The sequence below is a fragment of the Leptidea sinapis genome, chromosome Z, assembly GCF_905404315.1.
Source record: "Leptidea sinapis chromosome Z, ilLepSina1.1, whole genome shotgun sequence".
In the NCBI taxonomy this organism is placed as follows: Eukaryota; Metazoa; Arthropoda; class Insecta; order Lepidoptera; family Pieridae; genus Leptidea; species Leptidea sinapis.
The window spans coordinates 29,438,547-29,459,737 of NC_066312.1; the positions used below are offsets into that span (position 1 = coordinate 29,438,547).

The following is a 21,191-nucleotide window of genomic DNA, read 5'->3' on the forward strand; positions in this document are numbered from 1 at the left end:
TGGCCCTCTGACTCTGAGTTCTGACTATAGAGTATAGACTATACAGTATTGAGTATACACTATTACGCAGGTGATTGTGATTTCAACTCGTAGTTACCACTTAAAGATAAAGATAACTTTTATTACATCTAATAGATGTAGTAACATGTTTAATTTTATTTCCTCTATTTTTTAATTATTTCTAGCTTGTCCACTGACATAGGCCTCCTCTAACAAGACCCTTCAGTGCTCCCTCTCCCGCGCTTCTCTACTCCAAACTGATCCAGCAACCTTCTTTATATCATCTTCCCACCTTAGTATCTGTCTGCCTCTCTTTCTTTTAGCATCTCTGGGGTACCAGTGGGTTAGTTTCTGTGACCAGTTGTTTGTACCTCTGATCATATGAACCGTCCATTTCCACTTAAGTTTTTTGACAATTTTTGTTATGGGGATCACCTTTGTTTTTTCTTTTATGTCCGTAAGTCTTTCTCTGTCCATTAATTTTAAGTCCAATAGGCTCCTTCTGCATGGTGTTTTGGCATACTTCTAGTACAGACATACATGATGTTATATAGGTGTTTAAAATCTTGCCTTTTTCTAGTGCTGGAGTTACCACTTACCATGTCATAAATGGAAAAAAAAAACTCGAGTAATTATATTCCTCTTTGAACGTAGTGGCTATGGTTATTGGTTAAATTCTCTTTGCCTCTGTAGAAGTGTGAAGTTGAGTAAAAGTGTTCTGTGAGTGTGAATTGGGAATGGGATACCAGGGGTACAAAAATTCTTAATTTCTTTAGTGTTATTTGCTAATATTTAATGTTTATGTGCTGTATTCTAAAATACTTATATATGGTTAAAGCACAATAGAATGTATTTTTAGGTAAATTGCCAATTTATTTTGCCTACACACTATAATTTTTCATTGAATCATGGAAATAAATTATTGTGATGTGTAATATGTATTTTAAGACAAGATAAACATAACATAGGAATGATGTATTATTCTAGTTTTTTAATGTATTAGTAATAAAATTGAATAATATGAAGATAATTTAAAAGCAAGTAGTAATTAATGAGTAAAAATGATCGGAAACGGGTGTAATAAAGCCGAAGCCACAATGAGTACTCCCGAGGAATCGGAACACATGCCTGGGGCTAGTAAATTTTGTAAAGATCATATTAAAGGATGCTGTGATCGAGAAAATTGTCGATTCATTCACGACATACCACCAAAGCCTTTATTGAAGGAGCTATTTAACTTTTGTCACGACTTTCAGAATAAGGGTTGCTATAGACAAAATTGTAAGTTCGTGCATAGTTCCTTAGAAGAAGAAGAACATTTTTATGCTACTGGTATTTTTCCTCGAGATACTCGTTATGCACCTATTTGTCAAGCTTATAGACATGGAAATTGTTTCAATAAAGAATGTAAGTATATGCACATAAGCCTTGCTCCAAATGGACCACCTCCACCATTAGTATTTGACCGACCCCCACCATCAATGAGAGACAACAACAGTCCTCCTGAAGCGAAAATTGGAAGATATGCATTTGATGACACAAGATTTGAAAATCAACTATTAGGAGTACATATAACATGTCAAAATTGTAACACACTGGACCACAAAGTTAAGTTATTGCATGATAATATAAGAGTTCTCTTAAAAAAAGTTAATGATTTGACTGAGAAGAATGCCCAATTGACATCTATGAATGAGTTTTTATTACAACAAACTGCATCTATGAGAAGTGAACAATCATGTGTTATTACATCACGACATGGGACATCAGCACCAGTTTCTTTGGCAACTGTTAGTGTGACACCTGTAGTAAGTTTAGCTGGTGCTTTGCCAGCATTGATGCCAACTGCGGCTACACCAAACATAACATTAGCTCCTGCAGCTTCACAAGCTCAGCTGCTTACACCTGCTCCTCAAATACTTTCAGTGAGTACAACACAGCAGCTTATGGGGAACTCTGGGGCCCTAATTGTTACAAGTGCAGGATCTCAGCAGCTAATGCAAGTAGGTGATTCTGGATCACTCATGGGTGGAGGACAGACTGTGGTTGCTGTCACACCAGCACAACTTACTTTGGGTCCAGCAACACAGCAATTGATGAGTAATTCACAACAAACTGCAGTGCAACAGCTTGTTCAGACATCAGCCTTACAACCACAATTAGCTCAACAGCACCAAAATCAGTATGCTGCACAACAATCAGTGCAGCATCTGGCTGCACAGCAATCAGCGCAGCATTTAGCTCAACAGTCAGCACAACATCTTGCCGCACAACAGTCAGCCCAACACTTGGCACAGCAATCAGCCCAGCATTTGGCAGCTGCGCAACAGTCGGCTCAACAACTGGCTGCTCAACAATCCGCGCAACAGCAATTAGTGCCCTCGGCACAGCAGCTGGTTCATCAAACACCTACACAGCAGATAACAATATCAAGTACTAGTCAAGCAATGGCTATGCCAAACTCTCAATCTCAGCCTCTCACATTCCCGATTATATCACAGAGCATCTTACCACACTGAAGATTAAGAGATGGTTTTAGCAGAGAATTGAAGAATACCAAAAGTGAAAGGGTTTGAATGTTTAAAGATTATTGAGTTTTTTAAAAGTATTATTTAAATTTAAAATATCTTAGAATAAGGTAAGATACAATTGTTTGAAACAACAATATAATTTTATTTAATATGTTTTTGTGTGATTGTTTGCTAGTGCATATAAAATTACTTATTTAAGTTCCTTCTGTTATATATTAGCAAGAAATGATAGCAGGGCTATCATTTCATTCATTTAGCAAATAGCCCCAGAAACACCCATGATGCCTTACCTGATCTCAACAAACTAAACTTGTACCTTACTGAAATGTACTGGATGTTAAGCCAATAGAAAAAGAATAATATAATATAACTTTTGGGAAGTGCCATAATTCTAATTATGGTTGTAAGAAATATAGCCATGGATTATTACCAAACATGGAATTAAACAAGTAAAGGAAAATTGTGTACACCTTCCCTAAAGGGCCGGCAACTCTCCTGTGATTCCTCTGGTGTTGCAAGATAATATGGGTGGCCATAATCACTTAACACCAGATGACCTGTATGCTGGTTTGTCCTCACTCAGTAGATTTAATACTGACAAGTCTTACCATGTGCAGTAAAATGTATTTAGAAAAAAGACATAATTGTAAGATCTCTATCATCATAAAAGACAAGAATACAAAAGATCTACTTAATGTGTAACAGATTGCACCAAAATTAATAGTTGATTTCAGAAATATAAGATATCTGAACATATTATCATAAAAGAATGTAATGAGGGTTTTAATTGTAAAAATGATCAAATACATTTAAGTAGGGCTTACATATTAATAGTACAGCCTAGTGAAACTAAGAACAAAAGTGAATGTATGGTATTGTATGAAATGTGCAGTCATTGATAGATTGACAGATGACGGCTATAACCTTGTAAAAAACGAAGATAGCTGAAATCCACTATGTTTTAAGCAACTGTTTGCTGTAAATCTTAACCGTATTATACCTTGTTGCCATATATTGTAATTCACTGCACATTTCACATTAAACTAATTTTTAATTTTTACTTAGGGAGTCCTAGCTCTTATAACATAGTAATTACATCCTCTTTGTAACAGCAATTTGATTTTGATCCAACATGGCATAAAGTAATTATTGTTATAAATTTATAAAAACTTAAATTTACATTACATCATTGCCTGGTAATATAGATAGAAATAATAATGGCAGGTAGTGTAAGTTAGATATGTAATTTATTTTGTATAATTAATTAATGTTAATCTAACATGCTTTATTCTGTGTTTCACTTAGAAATAAATTGCATAGTCAAAATTAATTTTGTCTATGTTAACACACACCAGTTTCATTGTTCTTATACTTAATTATCTTTCCTCTCGTACCAATGACGAGATTATGTGAATAGTCAAAGGCAACAGCTGTAATATTTTCTGGAGCACTTTTGACTTGTTTTAGTTTTCCAGTATCATTTTCGTGGAGATAATTCAATGTTTCGCTAGCGACAAATACTTTGTCCTTATTGAATGTTATTTGTGCATAGCCATCATAAGTAACATTGCCAACAAATATAGGTGATGATAGATTAGACTTGAGTACAAAAAGCTTCTCCTCTCTGATGAAGTAAAAGTTGTTATCATCATCAACAGCCAGTTCATCTAGTGCATCAAATGTCTTAAATCTTATTTTTCTTTTATCAGAAAGAAGATATAATTGTTCGACACCATCTGGACTTTGAGTGATGTACTTATTACCATCTTTATCAACATATAAATTGTTGGACTTTAGATCTGGAGATGATATCAAGGTTGTGTCTTCTGAATCGTAATTGTAATTGTATATCCCTTTTCCTGTTCCAAAATACACTTTCATATTTTTCTTGTCTACTGCAACAGAGTAGCAGAGGCCGTCTGGCAGTCCTAAAATATTTAAACTTTATTAACATATAGTTTAGTTTTATTTATTTAGAGCGTTGGTAACAAGACCATCAGCTCAACCCAAAATACAATAGAAAAAACATATTTAAATCATTTTTCAATATACTCGATTACAAGAAAATTAAACTTTTAGGTTTATGGGCAAAAAAAATCTTGATGTAGGTTGGACCTCCATTTTATGAAGTTTTACTAAGATATCAACCTAATAACATCTGGATCGATACAAGTCTTGCAAAACACAAAATCTATAGCAAAATCCAACATTTGTTTGGCAAAATACCAAACTTTTATACAACATTTGGATTCATATAGGAGCATTTTTTTAAATGAATCTATCTAAATATGTTTATTTAAAATCTCCTTAGATTCTCTAAAGATCGTTTTGATTTTTTTATGATATCGGTATTATTATGGCGCTTAAGGTGATACATTCAAAATAAATTGAAGAAGCTTGGGCGTAGTACAATCGCGTGGTAATAATATCTTTCACCTCAATAACAGGTAAAAGAGATAAAAAGTGAACAAAACCGTCTTTAAGAAATTAACAGAACGGTCGTAATATAATCATTTTTCAATATCGTAATTAGTAAATGACAGTAACTTTATTGTGGTAAGACTGGGTCACACTTTGTTTTAGAGTAAGCATGTCTTCGAAATTATAAATTCAAATAAGTATTTTTATTGATAATAGGGTAAATCACATGATTGTGATGAAACTACCACCTATTCGAAAAAGTATGCGGTAGGAATAAAGTCATATTTTTTTTAAATTTCGCAACGATATACCTAATTCCCTCATATAACATTTATTATAGAATAGCCTGAGGGTCGCTCCATTCCCAAACTATGGTAGGTACCTAGTTATTACCATTAAGAAAGTCGTTATTTGCCACATAAACGTTCACAACATTTTTTTAAATATATTAATAATTGATGCCAATTCAAATTCAAAATTCAAATATTTTTATTTAAAATTGGATATGCAATCACTTATTGAAATTCAAAAACTACTCGGAAATTAATGTCAGACCTGAGAAGAACGTGTGCAAGAAACTCAGCGGGCTTCGCCATTGTTTTATTTTAATAAAATTTATAATATAGTCTGACGGCGGTCGCTCCATTCCTCATCTGTGCCCAATTAAGATTAATTAGCTGTAATATGTTAAGTGGTATTACTTAATGCGCAGACGTTCAAAATATAGTAGAGTATTACCTAGTACTGGCTCTAGAGGGCGCGTACATGATATGAACTTTATCAGTTCATAAGCGATTTGTGTGAACGTAACCTTAGCAACCGTACCTTTGCATTAGTTTCACCCACCGTTGAATATCCATGTCGGGGCCCATAGGATCCTATGTGCATCTATATCTTGTAGCGACGCCCAAACTTTTTACAGTTATATATCTCTTTTGTTTTATCTTCTCTAGGTAATTTGAATAATAAACTGATACGTCCAAAATATGGTTAGGCGCTACTGAGAGCTACTGGAGTAGTGAGGGTGAGTACAATCCTATGGGACCCCGTAAACCCGAGTTACAAGGCTTGGTCCTAGAGGTAGAACTGCATGATGCATTCTAAAGTTCTTAGGTACACTAACAATTTTTTTTATGGCAATAAGAGGCGAGACGAGCATGACGTTCAGCTGTTGGTATTTGATATGCCCTGTCCCTTACAATGTAGTACCGTTCAGGATTCTTGAAAACCCTTAAAATTATACGATATATATTTATATAATTATACAATAAGATGTTAAGTGTCATTTGCCCAGTAATTTCACTAGCTACAGAGAACTTGCTAGAAACACAATAATGCTTACACATTACTGCTTCACGGCAGAAAAGGGCGCTGTTCTGATACCTACCCATCCTGTGCAAAGAAGCTCCCACTGGTAAAATTACCCATATAATCATTAATAATCTTACCTGATATTTTCTCTGGCGTACTGGAGTTGGCTTTTATCATTTTACCATCAAAGTAATAGCCTTGAGTGCTTCGGCCTGCCTCCACGAAGAATAAATTACCATATTTATCGTATTGAGTATCTGTTGGGAAGCTATCGCCAATATGATACACACCAGCAACTTTATATTGATCATTATCGATTGTCAAATCGGATGTACAATTATTGTTCCTTGGAATATCAAATGTATTAATAGCTCCGAATAGAAATACAAAACTCAACTGGTACAAATACATTGTATATTTTCGTAGCCAACTGTCTGTACTGAATATTAAAGTGGGAATGATCGGAAACATTGCATTTTATTGGAAAATAATGTCCGAGTTATTGTCCCCATTTTAGATAAAAACTACAATCGAAAAGCACAATATTTTTATTTATGGGAAACAATAATCGTTTAGATAACAATAAAATAAATAATACTGAAGTGCATAGTTATCTACAAAGGTTACAATAATACATTTCTGTGATTAAAGTTTAAGTAAAGTTAGGTATACAATTATAGTTTGTTTTAAGGTATACATTAGTATCGGGGTTCATTTGTATGTTATATTTCAAACGGATTCCAGTTGTATGTAGGTATCGTGTATCGCACATTTATCTACCTAAATTATATTCGTCGTTGATGCTACCATACGGTTTGAATAGAATTGTTAGAACACAAATAAAATTTGAAAAACAAAATTTTATGAACGATGCGGGATTCGAACCCACGACCTCCGGCGTTCCGTGCCGGTGCTCCAACCAAATGAGCTAACCGTTCGAGTACCGCCTCGCTATAAAATTCTGTTTGCTTTGTTAAATTTTGTTTTTCATATTTTATTTGTGTATTAATCCTAGAAGTGAGGGTTATCACTTTAAAAAACACAACATATTGTTTAGAATTGTTAGATTCAGCGTAAAAAATTTAATTTGAGATTTCGCGGTTGTACATCGAGTTATGGTCAAGTTTTTGAATCGACCAATAAGATTAAAAAACAACAGTACTGCGAAACCTTTTAATGTAATAAGTTTCTTGCGTTTTATATGTAAAGTCAACACATTTTTTTTTTCAAAGTTTATTAGTTATCTATTATTGGTAGTGACAACTCATTACCATTGCAAGTTTTTGGACTCGCGATTAAAAAACGCAGATATAGTTTTAGCAGAACTGTTCTTATAGTAGTTCTGACACTACCTAAAGAATCCTGAAGAGAGCGAAACATGTGAAAATCAAAAGGAGTATAGTCAGGGCTACATGGCGGATGCATTAACATTTACACATCCTAGGCAATCTCTTATTTTTTTGCTGAGTGGCTAAAGATGTGTGTGGTCTAGATTTATTGATTTGGACTTGATGAAAGACCATACGCTTTCTGTCAACTTTTCATCTCATCAGATACAGAATAGTCACCGAAGAGCTGTTTGCTGATTCCTGCCGCCGAATTCCACCTTCGCCCGACATGGCATTAATTAGGATATCATCCCCACTATCTGGATGTGGCGTTCCTACACAGTGCGATTTTCAAAGAACTTTCTTCCACGTACTACGAAGCTGTGGAATGAGCTTCCTTGTCATGTGAGATACGACATGGGTACCTTCAAAAAAGCGCGTACAGTTTTGTAAAGGGCCGGCAACGCTTCAGTGATTCCTCTGTTATTGCAGGAGTATGTGAAGGGCGGTGATCACTTAACACCAGGTGACCCGTACGCTCGTTTGTCCTCTCTTCCATAAAAAAATTACTGCCACAGTCTGTGAAGCCCGACCGACCTTTGACCAGGACCTTTTTCGGACATTCTTGCCGTACGTGATCTTCATTTCATCACCAGTTTATCTATCTCTACAAAGGCGGTTCGGTTTCATTACTTCTCAATTAAAAATCGCAGGTGAGTTGATACTTACACGATACAGACTAGATAGTAGGTACATGGTAATTAAAAAAGGTAATTCAATGGAAGGTTAAAAATAAATTCAAAGATGAGCTGAGCGGAAGCCGATTTTTCTGGACATAGATCCAAGTAGATAGCAAATCCCTCCGTCTGTGTGAAAACCAAGCGTGCCCTTTTTTTGTACCTACTGCGAAGTCGTTAAAAATGCCAGTGCATTGAGCCTAACCTTTAGCCATTCACCTCATCATTAGTTGACGTTTAATACATCAATAGTCGGTATTGCTTATTACTAAAATCAAATGTATTATAAATCATAATAAAAAATAAAATAAAAGAGTCAAAGGAAGAGCATTGCTCCTCATTTTGACACGCGAAGTACATACACTCGCGGCATCTATTTGGATCCATGTCTGCGGAGGACTCTAGGTCGTGCTGGATTCTGCATATATACTAACAGTTTCACCGCAATTAACACTAAATATATTAGTTCATACATTTAAAAACAATTGTAATGTTTATTGATTACGTATCAAAATCATTCAATAATAGAAATATCTATACTAATAACCGGAGAGCCGGTTTTTTCCTTCGGTTATACTGCGAAAACTACGGAACCGATCGGAATTATACCTACTTATGCCATCACAAACATTACTTGTTAAAAAACCAAGTCTGGCAACTCAGTTCTTTTACCGTAAGAAGTTGTGAGATCCATGTCCAATGTCCAAGTCGGTCAATCTGTTTAGTCCCAACTTAAGGGTTCTTCTGTCTTAAGTTATTACTTAATTAGCAAATCTAACAGCATTATATAGTTACCATATCACTTTAAAAAAGCCATTATGTTTAAAATAGGTAGATATATAGATAAACTTTGCCCTCACATGACACAATGTATTTTCTTTTACCTAAAATACGATGTAGGTATCTTACAAGTAATAAATATTATATTAAATTAGAATGTTTTTTGTATTTATACAATGCCTGCTTGTATACTGAAAATGCAGTCTTCTAGTTTTATCCACAATGAAGTTATAGGAGGGTCGGAAATGGTCTGAACTACTTCGAGTATACACAATATAAATATGGCAAAACAACGTTTGTCAGCACTCGTAATAATATAATGGGAAACATTATAATCTGGGTTTTAACCACTAATACCTACATTGCTAAGATGGTAGTATAATATGACTTATAACAGGTATGTTAGTAATATAGAAATATAAATAAGTAAATAAAATAAAATTCATGGTGACTATTTTACACTGAGATTCTTAATTTATTCGTATTGCTGTCATTCTGCACATCATTGCTGCACAAGTCGCTCAATTTTGCAGAAAGTTGCAAGCGTACGCAGCAATGTACTTAATGTATGCTTAGATAGACAAACTAGCAATAGTTCTGTCAAAAGTTAATAGTAAAAATTAAATAAATATAGTGTATTTCCAAGTGATCCCGTTATTTATATTTCAACAATAAACGAGGATAACATACAAAAATAAGTTTTCTATTTCGTTTATACTTGATGATTCTAATGCTATCCCGGCTGGTACCGCCGCAACCGCTATGTTACCTACATTTTAAATATGTAATATCTTCAAAAATAGATATCCATTTAAATTACATACAGTAAAGGACACTATTGATTATTAAATGCACAATGTAATTCAGGTACCTAATTGGATAAGGATTAATGCTTTAGAATCGTTTCGTAAATAAGCCATTATTTCTCGTAAAAACTAAAGGATGTAAAATGGTTATTCTAGGTTATCCATAAGAGATTTCTCCGTCTTTTTTGTAGACTTTTTTAAGGTGCACAATACTGTAGTACATTATTTTGATCTATGTCGGAGGGTTGAGCCAGCAGTTGCAATATAAGAGCAAAAAATATGTGTTTATTTACGACATCAAATTAGATAAGTACCTCTAAAACAAGGATAATATACAAATTTTTAATTGAACCCTAGCTAGATCGATTTATCGCCGCCGAAATCCCCTGTATAATAATTGCTCGTTTAAAGATACAAGATAAACCATCGTCTTGAATCACTCTATCTGTCAAGATCCGTTGCGTAGTTTTAAAGATCTAAGCATACATAAGTACAGACAGAAAGCTTTCCGCTTTCTTTTATAACAATAATAACGTAATACTATGTAGTGATTACCCGCAAGTAATAAAAATCTATTGGTAAAATTGCAAGAATTACAGTATTTTCTATCAGACCTCCAGAAGATCGTACCATTAATTAAATCGCCAATCTACTCCACGTTCTTATCTGTTTGTGCCTCAGTTCGAAGACTATCGACGTTATTGAGATCGTTGCTCTCTGATAGTTGACATTGTAAGTAAGACGGCAACCGACCGTACTGTTTGCTTTTCATTTTGTGAACACTGACCCGATGTCCTAGCATTATTTTCCTGAAAAAAAAAAGTTTACCTTAGCAAACTTCCATCCATTGATATGTAAAAAACCCTACACATAAAAGCATATAAAAATTACATCTTAATCTGTCCATACCAACATGATAAATATCAATCGTTGCAAATTATACCGTACCGCCTTAACGTAAGATTCAATTGACAACACCGTTCACACAATACCGTAATAGAACAGTACCTTTAACTTCATAGCGCCAGAATAGACGCACGCACACATACACACGATTTATACGGCCGCTAAGCAATCTTGGGAAGACAAAACTATTGAGTGCCACGGCGTACACCTCCGAGACTAGTCGTTGTCCGAGTTATATTAGCTGCGCTGCGCCGTCCACTTCGTCAATTGTTGTATGTACCAACTCTAGCACTCCACCCAGACGTAGGTATAAATTTCAAGGAGACGGCTAAGTTACGCTGCTGTTCTATTATTGTATTGTAATCCAAGTTTAAGTTTAGGTTCAACGTAGTGTCTTCCACTAGATTTTTTTTTATGGAATAGGAGGACAAACGAGCGTACGGGTCACCTGGTGTTAAGTGATCACCGCCGCCCACATTCTCTTTCAACACCAGAGGAATCACAAGAGCGTTGCCAGCCTTTAAGGAAGGTGTACGCGCTTTTTTTTAAGGTACCCATGTCGTATCGTCCCGGAAACACCGCACAAGGAAGCTCATTCCACAGCTTTGTAGTACGTGGAAGAAAGCTCCTTGAAAACCGCACTGTGCAGGACCGCCACACGTCCAGATGGTGGGGATGATATCCTGACTTGTGGCGTGTCGTGCGAAGGTGGAATTGCACTAGATACGTACCGAGTGTTGAATTGTTTCAAACAAATATCACAATTAGAAGTATTCTGCCTCAAATGAGTGTCTCTTATGTGTCGGTTCAGCAAATGTTTGTAGGTGAAACCCTTTTCACAATATATACACTGAAACAAAATGAATATTATATTGTAAGTGGTGTGGTAAGAAAGAAAAATATTTTTTTGAGGAAGAGAAGTGCTTATCGACATAATACAAATCTATTAATAAAAATTATATAAATGGTTATGGTTGGTAGTGCGGCTTTAACACACTTCAGGGTAGCCGTTTCACTGCGACCAACGAGATGATAGCCTGTTTATTATAGCTCACTGCTAAGATTACTTTCATGAATCTTATTATATCTTTAGTGAGCTGACGTATGTCAAGTGGTTCAAGAATTGGTCTTCACAAAGAGATGCTACATTTACACATTGAAGAACCACATTCAGAGAGGATGTGTAACGGGGTTTCATATGCTCTATTACAGAATCTATACGCTCTGCAATATTTGAAGACTAGGGTGGTGTTTGTTTAGTCTGCAGTGCCCCGTTAGGATCCTGGTTAGGATGCGTACGTTTTCCCTAATTAACCCTACTGCCTCACGCGCAGCCTTTTGTTAAAGGCTTGTTTAGGATAAGGGTTTTGAATAGGATAAACCCGGGCTCTTGCTCCAGAGTTTACTACAATCTTGTGATGTCTTGTGGGTTAAGTAAAAAAAAAGTATTATTTTTTCTGGCAGTACTATTATAGCGACACAGAATAACAACTACAGAACTAATGTCAAAACGTAACAATGAAAACGTCAAATACAAGGCAGTCACGACATGTACTTGAAGGAAATGAAACTGCAACTGTATTTTCTATCATAAAAACAAAAGGCATAAAAGGCATTTATGTTCTCAAAATTTATTCCTTTAGAATTCTTTTTGATGTCATTTCTGATGTACTAGACACGATTACCGCTTCGGAAACAAATGGCGCTCTGAGAGAGAAGAATTGGCGCGAGAAACTCTCCCAGCATTTTTTTGCGCTCTTTTTTTTCAAATATACAATATTGTATTGTCATCGCTATTGCTATAAAATAATCATAATCTAGTCCCAGGCTGTCCGATCACTTAGATATTCAGCTGTGGTGTAGTAGGATTCATGTAGATCATGTATCATGCTAGAGTTTAGAGTTAGCATACCTGGTAAGGTCGATTCGTGCTGTGTACTTGTCGGAAATGTTTGCTCAGATTGCTTGCTGTGACTGAAGTTTTGGGACACATTGAACACTTGTAGGGTTTCTCGGTTAAGTGTGTTCGCTTGTGTACCTTAAGAAGATCAATCGTTCGACCCTTATATGGACACTGGTCACACATATGTGGAAATACGTTCTCATGAGTTCTCCTTAAATCATTAAAAATATATATATTTTAAAGCCAATGCCAACACTACTTACATTTAGACTAGAATTTACAATTAGTTATTAATTACTTTTCGGGCGTAGATAATCACTTAGGTTCTGTTGTGTCAAAGTAAAGTAATATGCCACGACCAAGTAATAAGTGTCATTGTAACATGAGCCGAAACTAAATGGCACTAATCATATCAAATCAAAATCACTTTATTCATGTAAGTTTAATTTTATGATAATAAGGGACGAGACGAGGAGGATTCTTGAAAAACCCAAAAATTCTGAGCGGCACTACAATTGCGCACGTCACCTTGAGACATAATATGTTAAGTCTCATTTGCCCAGCAATTTCACTAGCTACGGCGACAACCTTCAGACCGAAACACAGTAATGTTTACACACTTCACGACAGAAATAGACGCCGTTGTGGTACCCATAATCTAGCCGGCATCCTGTGCAAAGTCAAGGAATTTCGTCACTTATTCATCAAAAGTTTTTTTTTACATTTACCAACACTTCGGAATAGGTTGAGCTTTAATGAAAAGTAGTGGCGAAAAACTCATTGCCCCTCTTTTAAATTAACATTAACAGCTTCATCGTTTTACAGATCGTTTCAATTACAACATAAAAATATATGTAATGTGATTTAACAAAAATACTCACATGTCAAATACTCTAATGCCTTACACGAGTAAGCCAATAAAAGTAAAAGTAAATGAAAAACACAAGAGCTATTGAGTACAACTGTACTATAGATACATCAATCAACTTACATCGAAAATAAATATGCGAGTATTACATTTGCGATTATCTATAGGTATATATAAAAGAGATTTCCGCGTATATAGTCACCCATCACGATATATCCGGAACCATTAGAGCTAAAGACTTGAAATTTGGTAGAAATATTCTTTTTACCGAGTAGAGGTCAGCTAAGGAGCGGATTTTACGAAATTCCATTTCCATTTTTAATTATTAACAGAACAACGTCTGTCGGGTCAGCTAGTAAAACATATATTAATAACTTTAATTTTAAAAACATAAAGCAGAGTTTCTGGTAACAGGATCATCCTGCCATCTCAATTAGCCATTATAATTAGGGTACCACAACGGCGTCTACTGCTGCCGTGAAATGTGTAAGCATTACTGTGTTTCGGTCTGAAGGGCGCCGTAACTAGTGAAATTACTGGGCAAATGAGACTTGACATCTTATATCTCAAGGTGACGAGCGCAGTTGTGGTGCTGCTCAGAATTTTTGGGTTTTTCAATAATCTTGAGCGGCACTGCATTGTAATGGGCAGGGCGTATCAATTACCAACGTCCTGCTCGTCTAGCCCCTTATTTTAATTTAAAAATATATATATTATTACGTAGGTATATATAACATTGCAAAAGTAAACAAATATTTTTAATGGTTTTTCTGCTACTACAGAACTTTCTTGCTACAATGCCAAGAGCTATGATTCAGTCATATGATCTCTATGGAACCCTTCCGTACGTACGGAATAGGAGGAGGAGAACGGAATACCGTACTCCTCAGTAGTATTTATATTGTATAACACTTACTTGTGGATCAACAAACTTGCCTTAGTTGTAGTGGTTTTACCACAAGTGTCACACAAGTAAAATTGATTTTTAGTACTTTTTATCTTATGACGCCTTTTGCATCTTTGGAAGTGGCCATTGTATGTTCCCTGAAATAAAATAAAAATTGATAAATTATAAACAAAACAACTTGGCGCCCATATTCTGGTGTAGTCAAAGTTAAAAATACTTTATTGACATAAAATCAACAGATTGCTCGAAAAATACAATTTAAATACATGCTGATTTCACAAAAGTTTATGTAAATATATATTTTAAATTATGTATTACATGTAACATCAGCAATGCCTACAATTGAAATTTATATAAAATTCTTATGTCGCGGTGTTTGTAGTTAAACTCCTTCGAAACGGCTAGGTCGAAAGGGCAGGTCTGAGAATTGGACAACATCTATTTTTCATCCCCCTAAATGTTAAGGGTAGTCCACGCCAAATTTTTTTTAATTTGTTTGATTATGAGTCAGCATTAATACATACAACTTTAAATTTTCACCCATCTACGATTAACAGTTACTTTTGTATCGCGATTTCAATATCGGCAGTACAAGTTTGCTGGGTCAGCTAGTAATATATATTTATACACTTAACTTTTAAATACTTTAAAGTTTAGACAATTTGCAATTATAAAGCGTGTGTAAATAGTTGTTTATGGAACTGTTGTGTAATAAGGGGTATTAAAACACGAATGACATGAGTTGTTTAATACCTAATTATCAACAGTTGCATACAAGACTATCTACACCCATAATATGAATTCTCTATAAAATATTCTGAAACAGCTTACTGCTAACATTAAAAAAGCCACTCCTTGTAACCATAATTTTATCCAAAGGAGTGTTATTATGAAAACGGATGATAAAATGTTGTACTCGATTTCATTACAACACTAGATTAGATTATTAGGACATTGTGTGTTTTAATGTTGGCAATAAACTAACTGTTTCAGAATCTTCAATAGAGGATTTAAAGCATGGGTGTAGATAAATACTGTTTACACAAATGCTTATCATTTTAAATAAGTTAGATGTTTGACTCATTTACACCATATAATTTCTTGATTCGATACGACCCATGCACCACACCGTCCTGACTACTACAAATAAGGAACGGTGGTTGAAGGGTATGATCAATTAGAAACACGTTTCTGTTTCATTTTTAAGAAATTAAAGAAGATTGCACATTGCCGATGCCTTTAGACTACATTATTCCCGAATATTCTATTTAATCGATGTTTTGTAACACATTACTGCATGAATGTAGACGGTAATGACAACGGCGTCCACACTCTTTAAATTTAAATAAAGAGTCAGTCCCTACCTTATCATAAAATGTTTCTTTGCAAATATCACAGCTCCACGTATACTCATTTATTATTTCGTCGTTATCAGTCAATTCTGAAGGGCATTCTATTAAGCTTTCATCTGCAACCGTCGTACTATTGACATTCTTGATTCCGTTTATTTCTGAAAAAATATTTACTATTTAATGATTAAAAGTCAATGCAATACTAAAGCTTCTTGCTGTGTTTGTGTGTGTGTGTTTTTATAAAACGCAGTATAGTTCGTTAGTATGATAATGTACACCACTGATTTAAGGTATGTTGATAATTGATGTACAATAAACAACTGACGAAAAACTCTGCCTAAGCATCGATTAGGCAGAGTTTTCTTTCAGTTATGTTTCGATCGCGCTTAGAATAACGCCTCGCAATGACAAGTGTTCAGTGAAAAACTGTCCAAATAACAGCATATCCATACTTAAAATGGGTGGAGTGTCGTATTTTATGTAAGTGCTAAAATAAAAAAAAATATTAATATTAATTTATTATAAGAATTAATTATTAATTTGTTAATTTAAATTAACAAATTTGTGTGACTAAATTGACGTTGAATAATCTTTTTGCTACATAATAACATTTCAATTGTTAAAACTAAATACATCACCGACGGAATGTGCGAAAGAGATGGACGCCTCACCATAATCAATAAACTTCTTATGAGCGTTTACAACATTGTATTGAACATTACTGCCACAAAATAAGGTGATAATTTGAATTAACTTAGTGCGTCAATGCGGTAGTGCAATGAATTTAACACGCGAAATATTCAGGCCTTGATTAAAAAATCATAAACATTATATTTGCTGTGCCTTATCAACAAGAAAGTGGCCAGGAACTTCAATTGTCATTTGATGATGAAACTCCATCTCGTAGCTCTGTGTATCCCCGGTTCAGTGATTTCAGTCAAAGACGTTGTAAACTCTATGGCGATTTTTGTAAAAATGATCGCTGTTACCGCAAAAAAATATTGAAACCATACAAGTGATTGATACTGATAAAAATGGCATGTCAGCAAAATCAAAATGACTTCAAAAGATATTCTATGAACACCAGAAGGGTCAGCTTTGCAATCAATGAATGTGTGTAGAGTGTTGCCGTAAAATTATAAATAAATATAACGGAGGACAGTGACCAGTGTTAGTTTTATTTGTTGACTAGGGATGATTTGTCGTCCCTCACGCGTCTTCTGTCCGTATATGCAATGGTAATTAAAACTAATAAAAAACGCGCCAAATAGTTTAAAAAGGATGTGACATTCATTAAAAAAAAACAATTTGTTCAAAACGGCCATTGTTGGTGGGTTCTAGCAAGTAAAAATTGTTATCAATGTAACTCTATTTGAATTGTTTGAACCTGAACAGCTTTAGCTTTTTTACCATCTAGACTCATCAAGACCTTTCCAACGATATATGGGGTCTGTACCTATTGTGGTTGCTGAGGAATAAAATTTCAAACACCATCTTCGTGCCTGATATGTTAGATTAGTGAATGTTTGTCATTTATTGTAAAAAATACATGATAAATATCTTACCATTTTTCTTAGATAGTTCCGTTAATAACTCATTTGTTCTATTACATATGTCTCTAAAGTAATCACAGCCAAGAAGGAGATGCAGGCACTGTGTACATATATTATTTGGAAGTTCCTCTGATTCTGTAATCTAATAAAAATATATTTATTTACTACAGGGAATGAGTGATAATAACATAACACATTGCAACAACACTTGGTAAAAGTCATCAGTTCGTAAAGGGACTTTGACATGGGGAGAAGAACTGATAAGAAACTCCCAGCCCATCTTTAAATCATATAACAACTTAGCCTAAATTTAAGGTGGCATGCAGAGCCGGACACGAATCATGCATCATTATCCTCTGTATATACCTTAATTTAAATAGGCCTTACTACCATATAGTAAGAGCTATCCAAGAATATTTAGAAGAAATAGTTTTTGCCTAAGTATCAGAAGCTGTTCCCCAAAGCTGAATTCAAATGCCCAGTAGCAGTTTTGTTACGAGAATAGGAGTTCGAAGGAACCTTTAAAAAGTTAAATTTCGTATTTTTGTAACACAAATTGACGGTTCAGTTCTGATTGTGATGAAGTTACATTCCGATTTAGGGAAATGCGTATATAACGATGCGTATTCTCGCAACAAGATAGAACATCAATTGTTGGGAAATGCATATAACTAATCTGCAACATTTTGTCATTTAGTTGTCTTAACAAATTAAAACGTTATTTAATAGAGCATAGATAATCCTTTCAAACTAAGATAATCACTGAAAGGACTCCCAATTAAAGTTTGTACAATTGGATGTTTGTTACTCAATTACTTAACTGAATGGATTTTATTGAAACTTTTCAATATACATCAGAATAACACATGGGCCATAATTTATTAAGATATTGTGTGGTTTGTCCAATATATTATGATGTGTCAAGTAAATATGTAAAAAGTCTGCCATCGGTGAGTTCCAAAAACCATTAGTTTTTTAATGTTTATCATAAATAGTCATAAAAAGTGTTTTTATGTGTAAGCCATTATTGCCAAAATAGTGGACCATATATACAATAAAAATAGGTAATTTATTTCTTACACACATATGGTATTAAAAAATTTATATCTTTTATCTTCATATTCTAAAATAATTGCTTTTACTTACTTCTGTTTTCTTATAAACTAACTATAATATTATGAGATTTGCATAAAAGTTTCTAAGTCCCAGTTGTCAAATTAAATTTGTATATTTAATGCCATATTTCAAAATAATAAATACACTTAAAAAAATAAGTTGTTTTAAGGATAAAGTTTGACAGTGGAAAAATACTACTCAATTTGTAATCAGGATTTACTTTAAAAAAAATGGCACAGTAGGTAGATTATTGTAGCCCCATGCTTGCCCCATGCATTTGAAGCTCAGTTGTTTTGTGTTTACCATAACAGTATTGAATGAACAAAATAAATAAAGTCAGTCTCAAAACACTGCAAGAATTTGTTGATGAGTTTTTTGTATGTCTAATCTTGTATGTGTAATCTAAACAGACTATCATTAGCAGATTATTCTATTAAGAAAAAAATTTACTGAATTTCATCTACTAACTTGAACTCCAGAAAAATTGAAAATATCTTCCGGAATATTGGGGTGTTCCTTATTGTTAAATATTGGATATTGTCCCTTGTCCTTGTAGCATATTCTGCACATTTTTAAATTAATAATATTCTCTGTACCACTGTAATAAAAAACTATATTTATTTCAGAGTATACCAATGAAATGTAAGTATTTATTTAAAAAGACTTTTATAAAATTTGTATAATAATGTCATCCCTTATGAGTTGATATAATAATAATAAGATAAGTTAAAAATATAATAATTTTGCACATTTTAATGGTTTAAGAGAGAAATCTGCGATCAAGAAAATTAGCATAAAACCATAATATACCAAACATAGCATAAATTTTAAACACACACATAGTATACCCACTATACTATATGCACCATATTACATGAGAAAAATGCCAAGATATTTAATATTAATATGTAGTCTTACAAAATACTTTATTGATTTATGAAACTATGCTGTAACCTAAGCTAGTACAACTATTTTTCAAATGATACCTTGTAGGAAAACAAAAAGAAATGATTTTATTTTATAGAATTTCCATTCCAGTAAACAATGCTCTCACAAAACAGACCATTGGTAGCCTTTGAGGTTGTATATACCTTTATTATACAGTATGTTAAGGTTGGTTATATGTGTGGCATTACCATGCTTTTTTTAGGGAAGCGATGCAATATAATTCTAGAAAAACAGTTAAATAAATTCAGTTTAGTCTTTACACAAGAGGAGACACTTTACTGCTATACAAAAACATTGATAACAAAAGTAGGTGCATGATTTATATTCAGAAAAATAAATTATTATACCTATTTTGATCAAGTGGTTCCAACTTAACTCCAAGATCCTGAACATTTTTTAAATGAATTAAGTTCAAGTGTTGTTTACTACAAAGCTTCATAATAGACTGTTGGGACACACCAAATCGTTTTGCCACACATTGAGGACTTTGATCTGGGTTATCCTTCAAATATTCAATAATTGATTGCTGTTGCTTGAAAGGCCTACGTTTTCTCTGTCCTTTACGAGAAGGTGACTCAGTGAGCCGACCAAACAATCGCAGCCGTTGGTTCACATCTAACATAAGATAATACGATGGAATTCGGCGATTTGGAAACTTCTCCCGGTACAAATTTATTGCACCCCGTATGCTTTCGTTTGAAGTTGCGTACGCACGAACCATATCAGAATATTCTTCATTAAAATACTGCCTAGACATTTTTGTTTACTTCTACTGATATGATTGGATTAAATATAATAATAAGCAGTTGAATATAGAACACAAATTCAAAATTAATAATTTCACCAAACAATTCGAAATGTACTTTAATATAATATTAGTAATAAAACTTTTAGAAATTTTTATCATGCAATAATGGCTAACATTTATTGAAGTTTATTTTTCCAAGCCTTTCTGTTGCAAATATTGTATTGTACAATGTCTTTTAAATGTTTATTTTTGTTTACACTAATTTAGGAATATGACAATTTTGACATGTCAATTTGCATATACTGCTTAAATTCTCTTAGTGTCAATTGACAACAAAACGAGAGTAACAAACAAATAAATTAGTCGCACTTGCATGACGTAACTGACAAAAAGAGAGGAAAAAAAGAAAAAGACGTCCACTGCTGGACAAAGGCCTCCCCCAAAGATCGCAATGATGATCGATCCTGCACTGCCTCATCCAACCTATTCCGGTGATCTTGACCACATCGTCAGTCCATCTTGTGGGGGGCGTACCAACACTACATCTTCCGGTACGTGGTCGCAATTCAAGGGTTTTACTGGCCCAACGGCCATCTGACCGTCGAGCTATGTGCCCTGCCCACTGCCACTTCAGTTTCGCAACCACCTGAGCTATGACTTTGGTTCCCCTACGGATCTCCTCATTTCTGATTCGCGGGGAAACTCTGAGCATAGCCCTCTCCATTGCCCGGTGAGCAACAATGAGCTTCCTTACATTATGGTACTGCATACCAATTTTCATTTAGATCGCTTTAAGCGTTTTTGAGTTATAAAAGGACATACATACAGAGAAATATTCAAAGAAACGTAGGTGTTATTGAGTTTCTTCATCACAAAATTGCAATTTACTCATCAATCAGTCGTTAACTCATGTGGTCAAAGCCTACAGATTTATATAATACTTAATAGGAATTAGGATACTTTCGAAAGAAATTTT

General features: G+C 34.2%; 3 protein-coding genes across 3 annotated transcripts; 1 reads left to right on the top strand and 2 right to left on the bottom strand.

Moving 5' to 3' along the window:
• The first annotated feature begins 683 nt into the window (after positions 1–683).
• LOC126979221 (zinc finger CCCH domain-containing protein 10-like) lies at positions 684–3,885 on the top strand. The gene has a single exon (XM_050828491.1). The coding sequence runs from the start codon at positions 1,062–1,064 to the stop codon at positions 2,517–2,519; it is 1,458 nt and encodes a 485-aa protein (XP_050684448.1). The 5' UTR covers positions 684–1,061; the 3' UTR covers positions 2,520–3,885.
• On the bottom strand, positions 3,760–6,734 carry LOC126979238 (uncharacterized). Its single transcript, XM_050828513.1, has 2 exons — positions 6,401–6,734; positions 3,760–4,459 (listed from the first exon to the last, which is right to left on the bottom strand). Exons 1-2 carry the CDS (start codon positions 6,732–6,734, stop codon positions 3,873–3,875), a joined length of 921 nt encoding a protein of 306 aa, XP_050684470.1. The 3' UTR covers positions 3,760–3,872.
• A 135-nt stretch (positions 6,735–6,869) lies between these two features.
• LOC126979225 (zinc finger protein 888-like) lies at positions 6,870–20,819 on the bottom strand. The gene is made up of 9 exons (XM_050828496.1): positions 20,699–20,819; positions 19,815–20,236; positions 18,988–19,117; positions 17,416–17,545; positions 15,863–16,008; positions 14,508–14,635; positions 12,733–12,934; positions 11,552–11,670; positions 6,870–10,723 (listed from the first exon to the last, which is right to left on the bottom strand). Exons 2-9 carry the CDS (start codon positions 20,222–20,224, stop codon positions 10,564–10,566), a joined length of 1,425 nt encoding a protein of 474 aa, XP_050684453.1. The 5' UTR covers positions 20,225–20,236; positions 20,699–20,819; the 3' UTR covers positions 6,870–10,563.
• Positions 20,820–21,191: the final 372 nt, after the last annotated feature.